Below are 24,726 nucleotides of genomic sequence, written 5' to 3'. Positions count from 1 at the left end.
TCTATCAAACTGTTATTTGATCACTTCAAAATAACAAAGTAAAAGTTTGTACAAATTCTTTGACTTGTTTAAGGGGAAAACCACTGATAAATCTTAACACGTATGTGCCAATAATATAACTTTGCACTTACATTTGTCACTTGCATCTTGGTAATAAATACAATGTAAATTAACTCTAAACTTTAAACTTTCCTTACAGAAACCAATGAGAGGTGATAGTGTATTTGAAGTTGTATATCCCTTTCCCTCAAGCACACTTCATACACTAAAATTATATTAAATAAGTATTGGGCATTACAGTCAGGGTATGATAACATCTATCCAATTACAAATTCTTGGTCTCAAATGGACACTTATTTTTATAATCACAAAACCTGGCCATTGCTGTGCAAGCATCATAAAGGATACAGTAAATGTTGAAGGTAGAAAATCCCTGACTCCAATATATGTCAGAAGGAAATAAAGACAATGTGAAACAAAATAGAACACCTTTCATTCTGAACTCAAAGCCTCCTCATAGTGAATTATTTTTGAAGTGTTGTGAATAATATCACATAAAATATTTGATTGCAGCAATGAAAACAATTTTCTATGAAGCTTTCGTTTTAGTCATTCAGGTTGAAGGATATGTGAAAGTGTCACAGTATGAAACATTATCATTTAAAATGGATGCAATACATTCAAATGTGTTTCACCATAATTATGCCATTCCTAATATCATGGATTAATTTCAATATAAAGAAAATAACTATTATAATTATTTAAATGTTAGCACAGTTGAATACAAGGCAGTTAAATATTTCTTTACATACCTGACTTTTTTGTTATATAGAATTCAACTGTTTAACACTGCAATGATCTATTTGATTTAAATAAATACTTTTTGGAGAAATCTTGATATCTAAAATAATTTCCATATATTGCAATGTCTGAAATTTAAGTTTTTGTTTCAAAGCAGCAGCACGTTAATCCATGCATTACAAAATGTGTATTAATCTATTATCTGGTTACTTATAGAATGAAAAATAATATGGCAGTAGTATGAAGGCAATACATTTTACATAGTATGCTCAACTATTGAAACCTATAGAACCTTCCTTCAGGTGCCAAACAGTATGAATAGCAATGCTAACTGCTTACAATACTTTTATACACAACGCCTGTTTGCATTCCTGCAATAATGTAAGAGACATCAGTTCTAATGCTGTAATTGATATTAATTGTGGCCCATGAGTCTAATATGCCAGTTTGTTTCCAAGTATATTTATTTTCTTTCAATGTAATTGGCTGACAGTAATAAAGAATAAGTTATTTTCCACTTGCATCTGATAACAAGTGCTAAAGATTTTAGGTATACCATCTTCCAGTCAGTAAGTTATGCTTTCAAATTACATTAACATCAACTTTGGATATCAGATCCACAGCTGCACTATGCACCTCAGTTAGGTCTTAATGCTTTAAACACATGTGATCTACAAATCAGGGAGGTAAACTCTGAAACACTCCTCAATGAGGGAGATAAAGACTTAAAAGGACATACATAACAAAATGGGATTAATGGGGTAAAGAAAATCAAAATAAATCATCAAGAGAAAAGAGTAAGAATGTAGAAGAAAATGCTTTGATGTCTTTCTGGCATAGTAGAATAGTTTTAAAGTTTTTAACATGGAGAAAGGTTACACCTGCTACTTGTGAAGAGCCAATCTGATGATTGGTACAATAGTGAGTGCAAATGTCTTTAAATAGTAAGCAGTGCAAAGGTAGAAAATTGATCAGCAAATTAGTAGATTGTAGAATCTATCATTATGCAAAGATCCACATCACATGATTAACTCTCAATGTAGAAAGCAATTGTAATTTTCAGCATTCATTGCTTCAGATTTGTAGGCTTTGCTCTTATCTATTTGGACAGAGTGAGAAAATAGCTTTAGATTTTTCCTTTCCTAACAGAATTCTAAGTTGGATGTCCAGATTTGAAGTACTCATTGCAGAGGCAAATATCTTGATTGAGCTTTCTTATGCATAGACAGAAACAGTGTGTAGCTGTGCCTGCAAAATCATGCACTGTCAGTTCACAAAATATTTGGTAACTGTGAAAAGGAAAAAAAAATTATAACCAAAATTATGAGGGCACACTCAGCAAACCTACATCATAGATTCACATTGTAACACTGTTATCTGGTAAAGCATTGATCCTTCAAACTGTACTGATCACATACACATTGTTCATAAGGTGTGACTGAATTTGTTTTTAAACAAAAGTGTTTGCAGATCTAATATAAACAGATCATACTGCTTAAGCTATCAGTATTTCATAGTCAATGAGAGTTCACCTTCCTCTTCGTCTCTTGTTTATTATAAATGCTGCTCACATAATTGATTTTGAAGTGGACTGAGTTACCACAATCTCATCTTGAACCTATGTGGTCACTGACATGATGGTGGAAAGAGGATTGCTGTCTAGCGATTGCTGAGGATGCCCAACATTTATACTGGATTACTCAACAACTTTCTTAGGCATTTTTAATACTGTCATCAGATGCAAGAGAATTTTTCACTGTTAGCATTTATATTATGAGTAACTTCATACGAAGTAAACACACAAATTTAAGATGGTGTTGTCCTAATGGCAGAAAATAATTCCTGTGTTTAAATCTTTCATTGGTGGGAAAAAAAGTTCCTTTTCCTTTTACCCCAAAATAAATTTAGCAAATCATGCCCCATTTTGTATGTAAGTAGTTACAGCCCTATATTTTACATTTGCTTCAATTAATGTATAGTGCAAAAATCTATTTTTGTCATATGAATATATCAATAAATCAAACCAATATACAAGAATTTGACTGGCACCAAAATTCAATGAAATTTATTTGAGTTAAAAATTGTTCAGCATATTATCATCCTCAAACTTTTCAAGCAGCCAGATAGTTGTGACAGCTGTGATAGTTGTTAAACTGAAGTAGTGATGTGGGTAATTGCTTAAAACTTTTGAGAAACTACCCATCCCTGCCAGCCTTACTTAATTCCTCAACATTAGCAGTATTCAATCAGCTATGGCATGCTTCAAACAACTTTCTGCATTTTACAGGCCCGCTTATCCTTGTTGCACAGAAATATTTACAATACAATCCTTCAATCACAATATTTTACAGAGACTCCACAGTTTAAGCAGAGAATCATGAGATTGCTGATCACCAGAAACAACATTGCCACAACTCCGTTGTTGAAAAAAAAACATGATTCCAGGTTTTCAAATTTGATGAACCAAGTAATTTTTTTAAACTTCTTAATTCAGTAACTTTTGTTATAGTCTTGTCCAGAGTCAGGGAGAAAAATTGGAAAACGAGATAATTAACAACCATGGGTGGGAGTGAAAATGAAATAATTTCTGATTGCAATGTTCATAAACAATCAGACAAGGTTCATTAGTGACCCACAACACTGTCTGGTGAATACTCACCGTTCATTGGAAAAGTCTTTCCCAGTTGTAATTGATATAATAGATAAAACGAAGGAATTTAGTCCCTTGAAGATACTGGTGAGAGACTATTGCCCTTAGCTTAAAGAAATGAAAGTTAAACCCTGAATCTTTGGGTTTAGCACATTGTTAAACTTTGAATCAAGCCTGCAATTGTGAACATTTTAGATCCAAACTGCAATGATTATTAGTTTTTAAAAGCAATGATTATAAGATCATTCCTGAGGTACTGCTACCAATTACCTTCCATGTATTTCTTTTTCATTTTAACAAACTGTCAGCAGGATAAATTGATAAATGGGTGCTGGTATTTATTAAACATTTTTTTAATCTACTTTACTATGAACATGATAACCTTTTTTAGCATTATTAATCAGTTACTGGTTAGGACTATTTGGGCTTTATTTGCTAATACATTCTAAAACATAATGATAGGGTCCTAGGGAGTGTTGCTGAACAGAGATAGTGGGGTGCAGCTTCATAGTTCCTTGAAAGTGGAGACACAGGTAGACAGGGTAGCAAAGAAGGCATTTGGTATGCTTGCCTTTAATTGTCAGTGAATCTAGGAATTGGAATATCATGTTGCTGCTGTACAAGACATTGGTCAGGCCACTTTTGGAATTCTGTTCTCCCTGCTATAGAATGGATACTGTTAAACTTGAGAGGGTGCAGAAAAGATTTAGAAGAATGTTGCTGGGAATGGAGGGTTTGAGCTATAAGGCGAGACAGAATAGGCTGGGGTTACATTCCCTGGAGCATTGGAGGCTGAGGGGTGACCTTATAGAGATTTATAAAATAATGAGGGGCATGGATAGGGTAAATAGACAAGGTTTTTTTCCAGGGAAGTTGAGTCCAAAACTGAAGGACAGAGGTTTAAATGAGTGGAGTAAGATACAAAATGGACTTAAGGGGCAACATTTTCACATATAACGTGGTGCATGTATGGAAGTATTGGAGGCTGCTACAATGACAGCATTTAAGAGGCATCTGGACAGGGATGTGAATGAAAAGATTTTAAAAGGATATGGGCCAAATGGTGGCAAATGTGACTAGATTAATTTAGGGTATCTGGCTGGCATGGATGAGTTGGACCAAAAGGTCTGTTTCCATGCTGTACAACTCTGACTCTGTGATATTACTTTATATAATATTTTAGGTAAAAATGTCAAACTATTTTGTAGATGAAAGACCATTATTGGCCCACAAATGGCCAAGCATTAAATCATGTACCATTTTACCATTTCTGGACAAAGAATTATTGTGGGTGAAATTGTGTCCATACCAGTAGAATGAAATGTTCCTTGTTTACAATATGACCAAAGAAAGTCAAACTACTGGCATTGCTCAATTTCACTGCCATTTTCTTTAGGAAGAGAAAGTTTATCCTGTTTTCAATTATACCATTGTGATTTGGTGCAGTGGTGGAAATATGTACCAAACTGGTGGTGTTATTAAATCTGAAGTTGTGGTAACAGTGGAAACCAAGTGGCAATTTCAGACGGTTGTGTAACTGACTCCCCACTATAGAGTCACCATAAGTACTTGCCCAAGGGCTCCCATAATTTCAGGTTGTTTTCCTTCAGATATCATTTGTCAGTGGAGCTTACAGTTAGGAATAAGACATTTCATTTTGGAATGGATGGGAGAAACAGTTGGCAGGTTCTGAGTCACTTTTCAAACAATGTCAGTCTGGCAATGAGAAAAGCTATAGCTCTGCAGCCTGCTTCTAATAGGAGCAAGAGGGCATGGATTCAAAGTGATCCGCAAAAGAAGCAAGAGTGAAGTGAGGAAAAATGTTTTCCACTCAGCGAGTAGTTAGGGCATGGGATGCACTGCCTGGAATTGTATGAAGATAGGTTCAATTGAGGCATTTACGAGATGATTAGTTGGTTAAAATAACGTGAAAGGGTATGGGGAGAAAGCAGGAGACTGGCACCTTGGTAATGATGGCCATTTAAAGCAAATACAAGCAGGATGGGCCAAATGGTCTCCTTCTGTACTATAACCCTTTGATACTTCTGGGGTAATAAAGTCCTCCCGGTTGCAAGAAAATGCCCACAGCATCCGAGAAGCAGAATGAGGAAAAAGAAAAGCAACGTTAAAACAAAATAAAGTGACAGTCAAATTGCTTCTGTGGAGTTTCTGTGCTGATTCAATCTTAAATGAAAACTGTACAAAAGTCATATTGCAAACTTGTCACATAATCAAGAAACTTGCAAAATATTAGATTTAGCTGACTACCACAGCATTAAAAGCAGGAAACACGTTGGAATTAAATCAAACTGTAGAACTCAAATTAAAGCCACACACCATTTTAATTTTTTTAAAGCTTTTTTTTGTACAGTTATACCATATAAGTTATTTGCATCCAGTTTTGGGCAATCAATAAAGAAAAAAATGTTTCAAAATGCTTTTCCCATTTTTCATTGTGACATAAATCTGCTTCATAATAACAAATTGAGCTGTGTGAGAAATGTAAATCTGTTGCTTGTTGTAGGTGGTGACTCCTATTTGGAGTGCTCCTTCTTAAATAGATTTATTATGGTGCTACAGCCATAGGTTATTGATCCAAACTTTGTTAATACAGATTGTATGTGATCACCATGGTACATAATATTCATCTTATTTCAAGAAAGTTAATCTATTCTTTTCCAAACCACCTTATTATTCCAGTAAAAACTGCTTCTGTTGAACACAGTAAATAATTGCTTTTGCACTTGCAATGTATACCATAATTTCATTCAGCTTTTACTTCAGAAACATCCATCTATAGAATTGCAATGTTGAATATCAATAAGATAAATGCAAAAAAAAAGTAACAGTGCACCACAGCATGTTATAGGACCATTGTTAACTGAAAAATCAGTTAGAGCTTGATAAAGTGGACCAAAGTCCTCCTCCTGTTCCCAGGCTCTCTCTTCCGTATGTACACAGCACTTAACTGTCACAAGGATTTTTAGCATAGTCTAAAGCTAGCAACAAATGTAAATCCATTTATGGGCACTGGCCTCATATATACACCAACAGAAATGAGGAATACATTTTAGTGCCTGAAATGCAAACTTGCTTTACAATTCTTATAAGATGAACAACTATCATGACCCCGAGAACTGGTGCCGCTTAACTTTATTCTGGGAACTTGTCTTAAGTGTGTGAAGTTGAAGCAACATGACTCACTTGTGCCAGAGGCTGCAGTGGTTATTAGAAAGTCTGGAGTGTTAGTTATGATGTATAGCATCTCAGATATTATATTTTAAATTAGTATGGCACACCAATAGCTTAATGAGCAATTGTTTATGACCAATGACATATCACTCCCTCGATGCACAAAGTTCAAGCCTAATGCTCATATAATACCCATTCAAATCTGATTTAATGCTTCTGCATTCTCTCATGAAAACTATGGTTTTCAGAGAGGATCCTCATGTTAGAACCCTATATATTTGAAGGACTTGACCAGTTCATCAGTAAGAACAGATTCTTAAAAGTAAAGATTTTACAGGGGAAATCTTTAACTGTCAAATAATGGAACATTTTTAATAAGTAAACAAGAAATGCCCATTGTCAGTACAACATATAACAAGAGAGCATTGTGGAACAAAACATTTAAAAATGACCCAGGCCATGCGCTTTGTAATCTTCTGGAGTGACCATTATCAAAAATCACTGCAGTCTAATATATCTTGCACTTTGCTGTCAATCATCTCTTTAATTTAACTAGAACAGTATAACAGGCCAGATCAGCTAATTCCTTTAGAGATCCTTGGCGGGGAGAAAAAGACCAATTGGATGATGTACTTGCGATAAATGGAAATCAGAAGATTTTAAAAAGTTTTATTTTTTCCCCAATATTTTAGCCTGTTTATGAATTTAGACAGACTATCATTAAGTTAGAGAGTAATGTTCAGATACATTTGTGATCTGATCAGAACATATTAGTATTTGCTACAGGATAGATATATTGATAATGGCATTTTCAGTGTGATTAATAAGATAAAAGAAAGTATTTTGAAGCTTTACAATTTTTTTCTGAACTAGTTTATTGAAGAAGACGGTATCATCCAATTCACATTGATTTTGAGCAAATTGATTAAATTCATCAAGAATTTACCCTTTGATCCAGGCTGTTGTGCATTAATGCCTGTGCCTAAATATTGTGGGTGATTTATAATCAATACATTTAACACTGAGTTCCCATGTCATTCATCACCCTCAATATTACCTCAGTGAATGATAATTTCTATATGGTGAATGGATCACTTGGCACTAACAAATACAGGGTTCTGCTTTGTGTTGCTTAAATGTCATCATTCAGACCCAAAACAAAGGGTTAGACCTGCGAGAATGTAAACATTAGCAAATATGACAGGAGAAAGAATTTCTTTTTACACAATATTTGAAATTCATGAGCAAATGTTGATCATTTTGTACCTAATACACCCTCGACCTTTTGTTTCTATTCTAAAAGCTTTTCTAGCAATATTTTTTCTGTGCAGTAGAATGCACTGTGTTGAAATACAAATAGTCTCCTCTTTTCTTGCGGTCAGTTTTCATAATATTAACACTTGTAAATTAGACAGACTAGAGTTGCTGCTAGCAGCCACAGTGATATGGTGACGCCTGCTAATCCAGTGCCTGAGTCTCGCATGGAACCTGGCCCTAAACAAATAAGAAAGAGAAACATTATTAATACTTTTAATCAAAAATTAAAGTTGAATATAAAAAGCTTTGGCTGTCACTTTCACAATTTTTGCTTTTTTTAATAAGTGGTTCAGGTTATTTTCTTAGAACATTTGAATAAACTTATTTGAACAAAACCCATCTTCAATGACCTGAGCTGCAAGATTATCTCCCTTTTGCTTCTGCAATGCATCTGTGCAGCATGTGCTTACTGCGAATTTCCCATTTAATGAAACATGCCTACAGAGCAAAGCAAAATTAATGTATGATCATGCTTGAGTTAACCGTGTCAACTTCACAAAGTTTGCATTTTTTGAGGAGGTTCTGGTTACTGAAGATAAGGATTTTCACTTGCTTTATAAAATATATCAAGCAAGTACCATTTGAGTTGGAAATATAAAAAAAACACAAACCTGAATATAATATAGAATAATTCATGAACAGTACCCACACTGATTACATTGTCAAATGATCATTAGATAAATTCTGTTTTCCAAATAATTGACAAAGAAAATTTTAACGGTTAAATTACTGAAACAATATTTAAAATTACTTGATATAAAATGCCTACAAAATATAAAGCTAGAAAATGTATCATTTCAATAGTCCACATTCAATGCAAGGTTTGTTATTTGAGACAAACAGATGATCTTAAACCATGTGATGTAAAATTATTTTGCTTGAAATAAATAATGATATCAATTTCTCTGCACCATTAACATGAGCACTAACATTTTTTGGGGAAACATTTTCCTTTGAGCTGTGGAAGGTTGGTTTCATGAATGCCTCATGAAGTAACAATGTGCCCAGTTTACTTTGCATATTACATATAACTATACGTCACATGTGAATTCAATGCAGCATTTTCAATGTGCTTTCTATAAAACAGGGAATGGAGTACGGATGGATTCAGATTATAGATTAAATGATTAGACTATAATTTGAGGAGTGAATAAAAATTCTTCAATAGAACCACAGATTGCTTTCTACCCTGTTAACAATTGGAACAGCTTCTTGTAGACAGCACCAAGAGGAGTAATGATTAATTCAAGTAATGTCAATCTGAGTGTTATCACATCATATCAATTGAACTGCAGAGATTCTGTATTTTGTTTTACTGCACTTTCAGTGAAAGTAGCATGAAACAGTTGAATTCAAAAGTGGAAGCGAAAGAACGTAAAATCAATATAAGAGTCAAGTCAGAAAAATTTGTTTTGTTACAATTGGAGAACTCACTATGAGATGATTTGGGACTGCTTTTTCCTCAGCTGTTCAATGTACAAGTAAATTAATATAAATCAATTATATCAATTCCTGAGGGCTTTTCAGCATAAAAATGGGACATTTCAAAATTTCTTCATGAATTTAAACTATGATAGAGCTGCATTCCATGCAAAACATTCAGCATTTAAATTCACCAATACCAGATTTGAAGATGTTATACAATAGAAAGTATGCACTGATTATAAAGCTGTGAGATTAATTCAGTATTCAAGAAACTAACACCAAAATATTTCAACATTACATTGAGAAGACTCTACCTACTCCACTTCAGAAAACAGAAAATATTGAACTAAACATGGCTAATCATAATCTTCAAAAGCTGACCTGGCTTGGTCTGATATGTCCTTTCTGCCACACAAATGTAAATCATTCTGGACATGAGCAAGAAAGATTGCAAGAATGAAAAGTTTCACTTTGTCTTAGGTGAGTGAAAAATGAACTTCTCCTATTAAGCTCTCAATCTGTTGCCACTTTAAGACTCTATGTTTTCATTTGTAAGCACGGAATCTCAATGTCTGCTCACTCAAACCTACTGATAATGTCAAGGAGTGTCATCGGGGTCCTCAATTGATATAAGAAGCTATCTTTTTTATAAGGTCTTGAAATATGTTTGGAATTGTCTACATCAGTGCCATATGTAAGATCATAGGAACAGGAGTAGGCTATTCAGTTCCTTGAGCCTGCTTCACCATTCAATAAGATCATGATTAGATTAGATTAGATTAGATTCCCTACAGTGTGGAAACAGGCCCTTCGGTCAAACAAGTCCACACCGACCCTCTGAAGAGTAACCCACCCACTCCTATTTCCCTCTGACTATTGCACCTAACACTATGGACAATTTAGCATGGTCAATTCACCTGAATTGCTCGTCTTTGGACTGTGGGAGGAAACTAGAGCACCCGGAGGAAACTAGAGCACCTGGAGAAAACCCACGCAGACACGGGGAGAATGTAAAAACTCCACACTGACAGTTGCTCAAGGCTGGAATCGAACCTGGGACCTTGGTGCTGTGAGGCAGCGGTGCTAAATACTGAGTCACCGTGCCACCCCATCATGGCTGATCTGTGGCCTTACACCATATGTCTGGCTTGGGCTCATATCCCTTAATATCCTTGCTTAATAAAAATTTCTCTGTTTCAGATTTAGATTTAATAACTGAATTAGCATCGAATGCCATTCACAAAACCTCCCTTACTCTTTGCCTGTAGGCGTGCTTTCTAACATCTCTCCTGAATGGCCTGGCCCTAAATCTTATTAAGCTCCTGATTCTAAATCTTCAGCCAGTGTAAATAGTTTATCTTTATCTATCCTGTCTTTTCCCATTAATACCCTGAAGATCTGGAATTAGATCACCCCATAACCTTTCAATTTTAGCGAATAAAGGTCTAATTTGTCTGTTGTCTTCTAATACCTTAGTCCAGGTATCATTCTTGTAAGCCTGTATTGAACTCACTCCAGACATCCTTCCTAAGGTGTGGTGCCCAGATCTGCTCAGAATACTCTAAGTTTGGTCTAAATAGGGTTTTGTACAACTGCAGCACAACTTCTGCATCTGTGTAGTCCAGCCCTTTAGATATGAAGGCCAATATTCTATTAGCCCTCTTGACTATTTTCTGCAGCTGTTTGTGGTATTTTAAAGAGCTATGCACCTAAACCCCCATATCTCATTTGATATCCACTGAATTTAAATTTGTGCCTTCTAAACAATACCCCAATCTATTTTTTTTTCAGTCTGAAATGGATAACTTCACACTTACATACATTAAAATCCATGTACTACAGCTTTGCCCATTCACCTAATCTCATCAGTATCCTGTTGCAATTATACGTGATCATCAACACTGTTCACAATACTGCCCAATTTTGTGTCATCAGCATTTGACTTTTTGTGCCATTATCCAAGTCACATGAATATTGTGAATAACTGAAGCCCCAACACATGTCCCTGTGAGACACCACTAATCACATCTTGCCAATTTGAGTACTTGCCAATTATTTCAAGTTTCTGTTTCCTGCCACTCAACCAATTTCTTATCCATGTCAGTAATTTGCTCTCAATTCTGTGGGCTTCCACCTCAGCTAACAATCTCTTGCATGGGACTTTATCAAAAGCCTTCTGAAAGTCCATATAAACATCATCCCCTGAGCTACTGCTGTCCACCACCTTTGTCATCTCTTCCAAAACTCCATGAGGTTCATTAGACATGACTTACCCTTCATGAATCCATGCTGACTCTCCTTGATTAACTGAAAGTTTGAGGTGATCAGTTACCCTACCTTTGATTATTAACTCCAACAATTTCTCCACCACAGATGTTAGGCTAATTGGTCTGTATTTTCCTGGTATCCCTTTTGTTACCCTTCTTAAAGAATAAAGTGACCGATCCAAAGGTACAACTCCTGAATCTATGGAACTCTGAAGGATTGTGCTTACACCACCAGTCATGTGCTCTCCTATCTCCTTTATCACATTCAATACTATCCCTGTATAACAATCGATCATGTCACTTATCATTGTGCTCTGAAATGAATTTTCATGATGTTGACAAAAAATACTGAAACAAACTTTGCAGAATACAAGACATTAAAAACCAAAGCTTATGGAACACAGACAAACTCCAATTTGACAGACATTTTGCAAATCTGCACATATAATAACCACATTCAAATGCTGCAAGAAAATATTATTTACACTCATTAAATTTGATCAGAATGCTAAGGATAGAAGGTGGAAACACATTGCACTTACTCATCTGGCAATAAACTTAATGTATTTGACTGAATTTTGCCAAAAATTGGTTAAGAGTCAATTCTGGGGAGTTTATTTTCAGGTTTCACTTCATGAAGCCGAATCAGTTATCTACTGCAAATCTCCATTAGCTACTTTATTATCTATGCATCATGCCTCTATAAAATCCTGCTTGCACTGTCTCCACTTGGCAATGGCAAAGTACATTCTACTACTGGGTCTCTGTAGAATTCCCTGCATGGCTCCATGTTTAAAGCCAAGTTGTGTATTGCCAGCAGGATCTGTCCTTCACAATGTACAGAGTGGGAAGGGAATGAAAAAAAAACTTCTGAGGTCAAATGGGTAGCACTTTATTGCAAATAAAAGTTCACATTTATAAATGTATTGCTATTTTACATCATCACCTGACCACAGGAATCAGGGTACATAGGCTACAAGCCTTTAGTGCCATATTATCATCGAAGACCACTTAAAGGAGAGATTTTTTTTTCCCTAACACCCAGGATAAAACCTTGTCATGGTATAGTATGGGAACATTAACCATTGCAAAGCCTTCAAATGGTTGAAAATGTTGAGTTGCATTCAACAACAGAAAATTTGAAGAAAAACTACCAAAAAAAAGCTATATTAGCTTTTGGGAATATCAGGCACTATTCGCCTTTTGAACAATAACCTCTTTCTCATCAACAAAAAATCACTGCACTCAGTTCTCATCTTTTGGAACCAGGCATCAATTTGTTCCTGTCTGACTTGTTATGCCTGATGCTACACTATTACATATTGCTGTAAGTGATGTTCTTCCATCACATTCCCTTTTTTTTTGCTCCAGTTTTGCAGATTCGAGCATGTCGAATTCTGTGACATGTTCTGGTTTTGACTATGCAGAAGACCCCTTCAGACTTATCAAATGTCAAAACCTCATCTTCAACAGGCCTACTGTCTGTTCTAAAATGACCTTGGCTGAAGAATGGGCTGCACTGGATCTACACTCAGGATCAGTCAGGGGTTTGCATAATGGAGACATCAGCTGTGGTTGCAGAAGATAGCCCTCATCTTCCAGTATCAACTCTTGTGAGGCATCTGGACCTTGACACAAAACAAAATCATGAGTATTCTCAAAGGTTTAGGCATCATGGCAACTCCAGAAATCTTCCAGATGTAGAGATCCAAGTGGCTAGGGAGATTGAGGAGTTGGAGGAAAGTAGCTTCAGTAAGAAGATTGTACAAGAGAAATTAACGGGGCTGAAATTCAATAAATTCCCAGTGCCTGCGGTGTCTCAAAGTAGGAAAGGAGGTGGCTATAGAGAAAGTTGATGCAGTGGTAAATCTTCCAAAATTGTATAGTTTCTGTATATGATTCCTGCAATTTGGAAGATAGCAAATGTCACCTTCCCATTATTTCAAAAGGAAGTAAGCGAAAATATGGAATTACACATGTGTTAGCCTGACAGCAGCAGTAAGGAAATGCTCAAATCTATCATTGAGGAAGGAATATTTAAATGCTTTGTTGATCGTGATCCGATTGGCATAGTTAGGATGTATTTATGAATGGGAAATCATGTTTGATGGGTTGAAGGTTTTGAAGGTGTCATGAATAAAATTGGTAAAGAGAGCCAATAGAGATAGTACACTTGGATTTTCAGAAGGGTCGTTTGAAAAATTGAAGCATGTGAGACAGGAGGTAACGTACTGGCATGGATAAAGGATTGGCGAACAGAAAACAGAGAATAGGTCATTCTTATGTTGGCAAGCAGTAAACAGTGAGTACCACTAGGATCAGGACTTAAACCCCAGCTGTTCATAATATGCATCAATTATCTGCTGGTAGGATCAAAGATAATATTTCCAAATTTGTAGATGATACAAAACTACTGGAGGAAAATATAAAGCAAGTTCAGGAGAATTTTGTTAGACTGTCCAATAACAGACAATCCAACTGCCACACCATGACAATCAATGGTGTTACCATTACTGCATTCCGCACTATCAACATCTTGGGAGTTACCATTGATAAGAAACTCAGCTGGACCTTCCATGTAAATACAATGGCTACAATAGCAAGTCAGAGGCTGGGAATACAGCAGTGAGTAACTCACCTCCTGACTCCCCGAAGTACAAATCAAGAGTATGATGAAATACTTCTCACTCGCCAAGATGGGTACAGCCCCAATAATACTCAAGAAGCTTGACACCAATGAGGACAAAGCAGGTTGCTTGATTGGCATCACATCCACAACCATCCACTCTCTCCACCTCCAATGCTCAGTAGCAGTAGTGTGCATGATATCAAGATAGAGTCATAGAGATATAAAGCACGGAAACAGATCCTTTGGTCCAACTTATCCATGCCGACCAGATATCTTGAATTAATCTAGTCCATTTGCCAGCTTTTGGCCCACATCCCTCTAAACCTTTTCTATTCATATACCCATCCAGATGCCTTTTAAATGTGGTAATTGTAACAGCCTCCATCACTTCCTCTGGTAGCTCATTCCATACATACACTACACCTTACGTAAAAAACATTGCCCCTTAGGTCCTTTTTTAATCTTTAATTCTCATCCTAAACCTATGCTCTCGAGTTCTGAATTCCCCAACCCAGGAATAGATCTTGTCGATTTACCCTATCCAGTCCCCCTCATGTTTTTGTAAGGTCACCCCCTCAACCTTCGGGACTCCATGGAAAACAGCCCAGGACAAAGCAGCTTGCTTGATTGGCATCACATTCACAAGCATCCACTCTCTCTAGCTCCTATGCTCAGTAGCAGTAGTGTGCATGATATCAAGATAGAGTTATAGAGTCAGACAGATGCACAGCATGGAATATCTTGATACCATGCACTCTACTGCAATGAGTATCAGAGGTGGATATGATGCCGATCAAGCAAGCTGCAACACGGTGGCTCATGGTTAGCACTACTGCCTCACAGCGCCAGGGACACATGTTCGGTTCCAGCCTCAGGCGACTGTCTGTGTGGAGTTTGCACATTCTCACCGTGACCGTGTGGGTTTCCTCCGGGTGTTCTGGTTTGCTCCCGCAATCCAAAGATGTGCGGGTTAGGTGGATTGGCCAGGCTAAATTGCCCCATAGTGTTCAGGGAGTGTAGGTTAGATTCATTAGTGATGGATTAATGTCGAATAATGGGGTTGGGGAATGGGTCTGGGTGGGTTACTATTCAGAGGGTCGGTGTGGATTTGTTGGGCCTAATGGCCTGTTTCCACACTTTAAGGATTCTATGATGATTCAGCCTCTCCTTATAGCTCAAATTCCCCAACCATGGCAATATCCGTTCTGATCCCTTTCAAGTTTCACAACATCTTTCCTATCGGAGGGAGACTAGAATTGCACACAATATTCCAAAAGTGGCCAAACCAGTGTCCTATTCAGCCACAACATGACATCCCAACCAACTCCTGAACTCAATGCTCTGACCAATAAAAGAGCATACTAAATGTTTTCTTCTCTATCCTATCTACCTGATACTCCACTTTCAAGGAGCTATGAACCTGCACTCCAAGGTCTCTTTGTTCCCTAGGACCTTACCATTAAGTGTATAAGTCCTGCTAAGATTTGCTTTCCCAAAATGCAGCACCTCGCATTTTTCTAAATTAAACTCCATCTGCCACTCCTCAGCTCATTGGCTCATCTGGTCAAGATCTCTGAAGTAACCTTCTTCTCTGTCCACTACACGCCCAATTTTGGTGTCATCATATACTAACTCTACCTCTTATGTTCACAGTCAAATCATTTAAATAAATGACTAAAAGCAGTGGACCCAACACCAGACCCAGCACCAATCCTTGTGGCACACTGCTGGTCACAGGTCTCCAGTCTGAAAAATAACCCTCTACCACTACCCTCTGTCTTCTACCTTCAAGCCAGTTCTGTATCCAAATGGCTAGTTCTCTCTGTATTCCATGTGATCTAACCTTGCTAACCAGTTTACCATGTGGAACCAGCCAAACGCCTTACTGAAGTCCATATACATCATATCCACTGCACTGCCCTCATCAACCCTCTTTGTTAATTCTTCAAAAAATTCAATCAAATTTGTGAGACATGATTTCCCATGCACAAAGCCATGTTGACTATCCCTAACCAGTCCTTGCCTATCCAAATACATGTAAATTGTGTTCCTCAGGACTCTCTCCAACAATTTGCCCACCATCAATGTCAGGTTTACTGGTCTACAGTTCCCTGGCTTGTCCTTACCATCTTTCTTAAACAGCGGCACCACGTTAGCCAACCTCCAGTCTTCCGGCACCTCACTTGTGACTATCAATGATATAAATATCTCAGCAAGAGGCCCAGCAATCACTTCCCTAACTTCCCACAGAGTTCTGGGTACACCTGATCAGGTCCTGGGGATTTATCCATTTAAGACATCCAGCACCTCCTCTTGTGTAATATGGACATTTTTCAAGATGTCACCATCTATTTCCCCAAATTCTGTATCTTTTATATCCTTCTCCACACTGATGCAAGATACTCATTTAGTATCTCCCCCACCTTCTGCGGTTCCACACATAGGCTGCCTTGCTCAACTTTGAGGGGCCCTATTCTCTCCATAGTTAACCTTTTGTCATTAATGCATTTATAAATCCCTTCGTATTCAATTTAATGCTATTTGCCAAGCTATAGAAAATCACCAAAGATCCTGAGATAGTATCTTACAAACTCATGGCTACTTCCACTTAGAAGACCAAAGACTACAGATACCTAGGAATACAACCACCTGCACGTTTCCCTCCAAACCCCTCATCATCCTGACTTGGAAATTTATTACATTCCTTCACTTTCATTGGGTCAAAATCTTGGATTCCCTGCCCAGTGGCACTCCAACTACCTACAGGACATGGCCTGTAGAGGTTCAAGAGCGCAGCTCACTATCATCTTCTCAAGGCCAACTAGGGATTGGCACTAAATGTTGGCCCAGCAATTGACACCCATGTCCCATGAGTAAATAAGAACAAACAGCCCCATGCTGGAAGTGCTTGGATAAAACCCTGAAGAGGTTACTTGAAGCTTAGTATATTTAAGGTCAGGTACATAAAAACTCCAGAATAGGCCGTAAAATATAATAGATGGAGAGTAGAAGTCACAGTTAAATTAAGCCCATTGAAATGCTAAAAGAAGAGACATTTCCTGGTGTGTTTTGTACAAAGGATGCTATTAGGTATTATACAAGTGTTTTTGGAATCTGCAAAGGAGTGTCTTTGTACTTATACAATATATTGTATCCCAAAATTATTATGTTTGTGTTAGAAGAAAGTAGTCTGGTTTACTCTGTTAGCTTAATTTTGTTGGTTTAGTAAGCTATTGTTTTGTATGAAAACCAAATCTGCAACAGTGTGCGCCTATATTTCAATGAGAGACCACATCATTACAAACAAAACCAAAAAGAAGTACGATCTACCAAATTGACTTATTCAGTCAGAACATCAGCTTAAATTATAATAACTGGGGTCTGTTGATGGGATTTTTGAATGTACTAGATTTAAGAGAGACTGATGTCTTTCTTGCTGAAATAACAGCTAAGGAGTGGTCCTGGGCATTAAGCACCTGTTTTGTGATGAAGTTCGCTGCATGGGAATTTGAAAATAGTTTTTAATGCAGCTAACTGTTTTCTGGAAATGCAAGATATAACAGCGGACTGTTTAAAATTAATGATTAGACTTAAACTGAGACCTTTAGCAGATTAATTGAATTTGAAATAACCTGGTAACGTTCAAATGCTACAAATGACTAAACAACATTGAGAATTTGAAGAAAGGAAGCCTGAATTGGGAGTAGTTTAGATAGAGTTAAAAATGGAAAAACTGGATGTGGAGGTGAAATGAAGAGATCTGAAGTCAAAGAAAAATAACACAAAAATTGGAGGATAATAGAACGGGAGGAAAAAAGAAAAGCAAAATGAAATTGCGTTAAAAAAACTTGAAGTCCAAAGAGATAGGGAATTAGAAGACATCAGATATCAAAGGAGGTTTAGAATAAACAAAGAAGAAACATGGTAACTCAGATGATGATTTAGATTCCAATGATGGATTTAATTTAACTTAAACAACTTCATTTAAAGAATCTATACTTGGTATGTAAATTTAATGAAAATGGATTTCAAAGTTTTATGCCTCATTTGAGAAGGTAGCTGGGTGGATAAAGTGGCCAAAAGAGGTTTGGATGTTAATGCTCAGTGTGTGTTTGACATGTATACCTATAACCGTATATGTCAGCTTGTCAGAAGAACAATTTACAACGTATGAAACTGTCAATGAGGAAATGCTCAATAATAGTTAACTTGAGCCTGAAGTTTATCAATTGAAATTTAGGAGTTTGAGGAATAAACCTAAAGAGACATTTCAAGAATTTGCAAGAGAGAAACAACTACTCTGAGATCAGTTGTTTAGACTGCTGAAGCTAAAGAAAAAAAAAGAACATATGGGAAAGTATAATCATGGGAGAATTCAGAAATTGCATTACAACTCATTTAAATACTTGTTGGATAAGTGTTAAGTTTTAAAGATCAGAAAAGTAGCAGATATGACAGTTAAGTTGGTATCTTGTACAGACAAGCAACAAGTAAAATCCACAAGGAAATTTGGGGAATAGGAATTCTGTGGGTGGAAGAGGTACTATTTTTAGAGAACAGAGAGAAGGATGTCAAAGTAATGAAAGAGAAAGGCTGGAACCAAAAACTGATGGAAAGAAATGAACATCCTTTCACTGCAATAAGGTTAGACACATTGAAAGCTAAATGCCAGAAGTTAAATGGAAGACCAAGTAAAAGGATAATTAAGCATTCATCAGAGGAGTAGGCATCAGGAAAGGAAGTAGGCATAAAAACTGTAGCACTTGAAACAAAGTGAACATGTTTTCTTGTAATGATCTAAGAAGGCAGAGATGGCTCAGGACAACCATGAAAATTCGTACACGAATGCACAAGTTGAATACAACAGATCCACAAGCTTGTCTAATGATCTTGTTCAAATCCCAGTATGGCAGCTGGTGGAATTTAAATTCAATTAATGTATTTGGCATCTAAAACTAGTCCCCATAATAGCATCATAAAACTATCACTGATGATTGTAAAAACTTATCTAGTTCACTAATATCCCCAAGGGACAGAAATCTAATGTCCTTCACTGGTCTCAACTACATCCCACATCAGGAGCAGAGCAGTGTAATTGACTCTTAACTTCCCTCTGAAATGAAAAAAAAAGTGTTCATTTCAATTCCAAGGCTGGATGGATGCCAAAACATACAGACACCTCCATCTTGCCCGAGCACCAGTCCAATTGGTGCCAATATCAAAATATTCACGGATGTCACAAACATTAGTAGGCTGGTAAATAATAAGAAGGATAGCCATAACTGACAGGAGGGTATCAACAGACTGGTCAGCTAGGCAAAGTAATGGCAAATGGAAACCAACACAGAAAATTAAGAGATATTGCACTTGGGAGTGCTTACAAGGCAAGGGGTTAGACTGTAAATGGAAGGAAAATACCTAAGGTCAGAGGGATACTGATGCTCAAATCAACAGATCCTTGAAAATAGCGGGACAGACAGATAAGATGGTTAAGAAGACATTTATGATGCTTGCCTTTATCAGCTAAGGCAAAAAACAGAAGAGGAAGGGGGTTATGCTGGAATTGTATAAAACACTTGTTAGGACAGAACAGTCAGAACAGTACTGCATGCACTTCTGGTCACAAAATATGGGAAGGAAGTGATTGTACTGAGGAGGGTACAGGTGAGATTTACCAGGATGCTGCCTGGACTGGAGGGCCTGGGCTAAAGAAAAATTGACAGGTTGGGGTTGATTTTCTTGGAATACAAAAGATTGAAAGAGGACTGAAAGAGATGTAAAAGATTCTGAGGGGCATAGATAGGGCAGATAGAAAGTAATTTTTTACTACTTGTAGAGGATCAGTAAACAGGGCACATGGATAAAAGTGAGGACTGCAGATGCTGGAAATCAGAGTCTAGATTAGAGTGGTGCTGGAAAGGCACAGCAGGTCAGGCAGCATCTGAGGAGCAGGAAAAGTGATGTTTCGGGCAAAAGCCTTTCAACAGGACTGAAGGCAGGGAGCCTCCAGGGTGGAGAGATAAATGGGAGGGGATGGGGATGGGGAGAAGGGAGCAAAGAGTACAATAGGTGGATGGGGGTGGGGATGCAAGTGATAGTCAGAGAGGAGGGTGGGGGAAGGTAGCAAAGAATACAATGGGTGGGTGGGGGTGGGATAAAGATGATAGGTCAGAGAGGAGGGTGGAGCAGATAGGTGGGAAGGAAAATTGGCAGTAGGACAGGTCATGACGACAGTGCTGAGCTGGAAGGTTGGAACTGGGATAAAGTGGGGGGAGGGGAAATGAGGAAATTGGTAAAGTCCACATTGATGCCTTCTCCCCACCCCTACCTCCCCCTCCCATTTATCTCTTCACCCTGGAAGCTCCCTGCCTTCAATCCTGATGAAGGGAGGATGGTGGTGGAGGATTGTTTTTCAGACTAGAGGCCTGTGACCAGTGGAGTGCCACAAGGATCAGTGTTGGGTCCTCTGCTTTTTGTCATTTACATAAATGATTTGGATGTGAGCATAAAAGACACAGTTAGTAAGTTTGCAGATGACACCAAAATTGGAGGTGTAGTGGACAGCGAAGAAGGTTACCTCAGATTACAACAGGATCTTCACCAAATGGGCCAATGTGCTGAGAAGTGGCAGATGGAGTTTAATTCAGATAAATGCGAGATGCTGCATTTTGGGAAAACAAATCTTAGCAGGACTTATACACTTAATGGTAAGGTCCTTGGGAGTGTTGCTGAACAAAGAGATCTTGGAGTGCAGGTTCATAGCTCCTTGAAAGTGGAGTCGCAGGTAGATAGGATAGTGAAGAAGGTGTTTGGTATGCTTTCCTTTATTGGTCAGAGTATTAAGTACAGGAGTTGGGAGGTCATGTTGTGGCTGTACAGGAATTTGTTAGGCCACTGTCAGAATATTGCGTGCAATTCTGGTCTCTTTCCTATTGGAAAGATATTATGAAAGTTGAAAGTTTCAGCAAAGATTTACAAGGATGTTACCAGAGTTAGAGGATTTGAGCTATAGGGAGAGGCTGAACAGGCTAGGGCTGTTTTCCCTGGAGCGTCAGAGGTTGAGAGGTGACCTAATAGAGGTTTACAAAATCATGAGGGGCATGGATGGGATAAATAGACAAAGTCTTTTCCCTGCGGTCGAGGAGTCCAGAACTAGAGGACATAGGTTTAGGGTGAGAGGGGAAAGATATAAAATAGACCTAAGGGGCAAAATTTTCACACAAAGGGTGGTACGTGTATGGAATGAGCTGCCAGAGGAAGTGGTAGAGGCTGGTACAATTGCTACATTTAAAAGGCATATGGTTGGGTATGGTTAGGCCGGGTGCTGGCAGGTGGGATTAGATTGGGTTGGGATATCTGGTCGGCATGGACGGGTTGGATTGAAGGGTCTGCTTCCATGCTGTACACCTCTATGACTCTATGACTCTATGTAAAGTAAGAGTGAGAAGACTAGGAGGAGAGTTAAGGAAAATTTCTGTCACTCTGCCTCAAAGTAAATGTGATCACTCTATCTCAGCAATAAGGATTTAAGCAAAATAATGCTGCCAATTTTGATATATGAAAGATGCCCAATCACAGTTTTGGTTCATTTAAAAATAACCTATGGGATTCACTCAGTGGTTGTAACGGAATGATATTTCTGTATCATTATTTTCAATCAGATTCTTTGAAAAGAAATCATTATCTTTCATCTTCTTACATGAGAGAAATAACTTAAAATGAAATGTCACTAACTAACAAGAAAATAATACATTTATTTTCTTCTAAAATAAATGCCTTAAGACATCCATTATCTGTCAGAGTTTTCATGGACAAAACTCCAGTAATGAATGGTGTAGAGTTCTAGCAAGAGCTTAGATATACCCCAGGGAAATGCTGCTAACTGATGCTTTGTTAAAAAAATGCCAAAGTTGCAGCAAAACTAGGAAATTGAGACACAATTATCATGCAGCAAATACATGGAGAGCCAAGTTCAACATTGAGAAGTATTTTCAAAAATTACCCATTAGTTCAGCATGATGAAAGAGATGGAGCCAATCTCAATCTCATATATTTCATTGTGACTGAACATCTGATCTACCACCATGAGTGAAAATGAAGAAAATAGATTGGAAATCTTAGAAAAGCTGTATAAATGACTCTACTGATGTTGTGATGGGAATTTGGGAGAGCCCTCATGAAAACGCCATCACTTATGCTTTGCGACTTTGGGCTACCTGACCTCACCAACAGTTTGAAGTACTAACTGTGAACCAGGAAACAACTGCAGCAAAATCCTGATGGAATGAAGTGGATTGCCAAGATGAAAAGATATAAACAAAAAAGTTTGTGATCATCATTGTGAAGGAGAAGCTCCAAAAAGAGACAGCCTGCAGTCTGATAGCTGACATATTGATAGACACTTTAATTGGTCTAGTTGGTGACCTGTTTTAAGATGAGCAGAAAGGCCTCACTATCAGCTAACTTCCTCCTCTCTACATTCTGAAACAGTTGTCATGAAAAAACACAGGTGATGAGAAAAAACTGACAGCTTGGCATACTGGCCAGTGGCAAGAAATTGCTGGCATGTACCTTACCAGAATTACCTCCTCAGTCCAATGAAAATTCAGTCTTTGAGTCGGATTGATTTCTTAAAATAAAATCAATTTGCAGTAGCCATGACAAGCAATTCTACCAATAACATCACATGGTTTCTCAAAGACAAAGTTTGTCATGTTCAATATTCTATGAGGGTTGATAATGATTTTATGTGACCATAATTGCAATGCAAAATGAAGACAGAGTGTGCTAAGTAATACAGCAATTCCTGGAGGGCATGTTCAGAAAGCAACTAGGGTTAATCAAATTATGGGAGCACAGGGTCAAGTCAATATTCCTGTCTCCAGTCACTGTTAGTTCAGCTTAGCATTTTATGATTTGTATACCCAAGTGGACTGCAGTACACTGCTTGTAATTATCATGAAATCAAAGTTGGCCTATTGCTCACGTCAGTGAATCAGTTAGACCAAATCCAGCTAATCGAGACATTGATTAATCCATATACTGCTAGTGCCAGAATTCAGTTCACAAAAATATTATTACATGAATGTTATAGTTACAATATGATTCAATATGGGTTTTCATTTCCTGAGTGGTCTTCATCCTGAGACATCACATCTATTAAAACACTTCTGCAAGAACAAGGGGTGAAGACTTCATTTGAATAAAAAGAAAGTCTTACACAATTAAACTGTAAAATCTGGTGTCTCAGACGGAAAGTACTCCCCACCAACTAACAGAGCACATGTATGAAAGTTAGCTGGCTGAACAGACATGATAGGGATTACATAGGAAATTTCTTTGATCGCCACAAGGTAAGCTTACTATTGTGATTCTGTTACAGCTATAACAATGAAGGTAAATATTTTATAATGCTTACATTCATCCCTCTCCAAGATTTTCAGTTCTAATGAGGATATTCAGATCAGCTACCTTCATATAAAAAGTGAGAACATCATGGCACTACTCCCATTCAACACTGAGGTGAAGGGAGGGAAGATATCCTGTCCTTCTGTGTGTGCATATTAAAGTGCTTAATGACCTGTTACACTGATTTAATGCATGAGGTGTAACAGTGAAGTAAGTTCATGTCTTCAAATAAATGTGTCAATAGCTGCTAAATTAATAGAGAAGTGAAGATTTCTAACCTGTAATAATGTTTTTTTTCACTTTGGGGGGATTGTGGGCAGAGAGGTATTGTTGGAGAATTGTCCAATATACAAATTGAGGCCATAAACAGATCTTGTGAAATTGATAAATACTGGTTTATTTCTCATGATATTGTGGGGAGGAGGAATTGACTGCACTGATACAAAAGGGACACTTTGCACAGTTAGGTCAAGGATTCTCCTCCCTAAGCTTCAGATACAGACAGTTCTTGGAGGATTACAGTAGTGAAATGTTAATTACAAGACAATGCAGCTTTGATTACAGTTAATAGAAAACAATTGCTTGTCCAGCAGTATCCATCAGTTAATAATTGTAATAGGATGTTTAGCTAATCTGCAGAAACGGGTGCTAATGGCTTGCATCCTGGCTTCAATAGCTCCTTAGGGTGGCGTTCATCTTGTCAGGTATCTTGGTGCCACCTTGTCTGCGTGGGCTTTGTGGGGATTGAGTACCTGGGGAGACAGGGAATGCCCTCAGAGTTTCAGGAGCAATGATACTATTGTGAGGTAGAAAAACCAGTTGGCAGATCATCTTGGTAGTGTATTCCTCCAGAGCTGAAAATGTGTTGCTGGAAAAGCCCAGCAGGAGAATCGACGTTTCGGGCTTGAGCCCTTCTTCAGGAATGAGGAAGGTGTGCCAAGCAGGCTAAGATAAAAGGTAGGGAGGAGGGACTTGGGGGAGGAGCGTTGGAAATGCGATAGGTGGAAGGAGGTTAAGGTGAGGGTGATAGGCCGGAG

At 37.7% G+C, this 24,726-nt stretch overlaps 1 protein-coding gene across 3 annotated transcripts in view; it reads right to left on the bottom strand.

The window, feature by feature from the left end:
• Nucleotides 1-4,533: 4,533 nt before the first annotated feature.
• The window catches only part of LOC122555092 (limbic system-associated membrane protein-like), an 841,008-nt gene continuing 820,815 nt past the window's right edge, over nt 4,534-24,726 (bottom strand). For all 3 annotated transcript variants that reach the window (XM_043700768.1, XM_043700769.1, XM_043700770.1), the window contains one exon: nt 4,534-8,137. In XM_043700768.1, the coding sequence (XP_043556703.1) occupies nt 8,037-8,137 (101 nt within the window). In that variant the 3' untranslated portion in view covers nt 4,534-8,036. The remainder of the gene's footprint in view (nt 8,138-24,726) is intronic.

The sequence above is a fragment of the Chiloscyllium plagiosum genome, chromosome 12, assembly GCF_004010195.1.
Source record: "Chiloscyllium plagiosum isolate BGI_BamShark_2017 chromosome 12, ASM401019v2, whole genome shotgun sequence".
NCBI classification, from domain to species: Eukaryota; Metazoa; Chordata; class Chondrichthyes; order Orectolobiformes; family Hemiscylliidae; genus Chiloscyllium; species Chiloscyllium plagiosum.
Note: the sequence above shows the minus strand (reverse complement) of the source record. Positions and strands in the feature narration are given on the sequence as shown.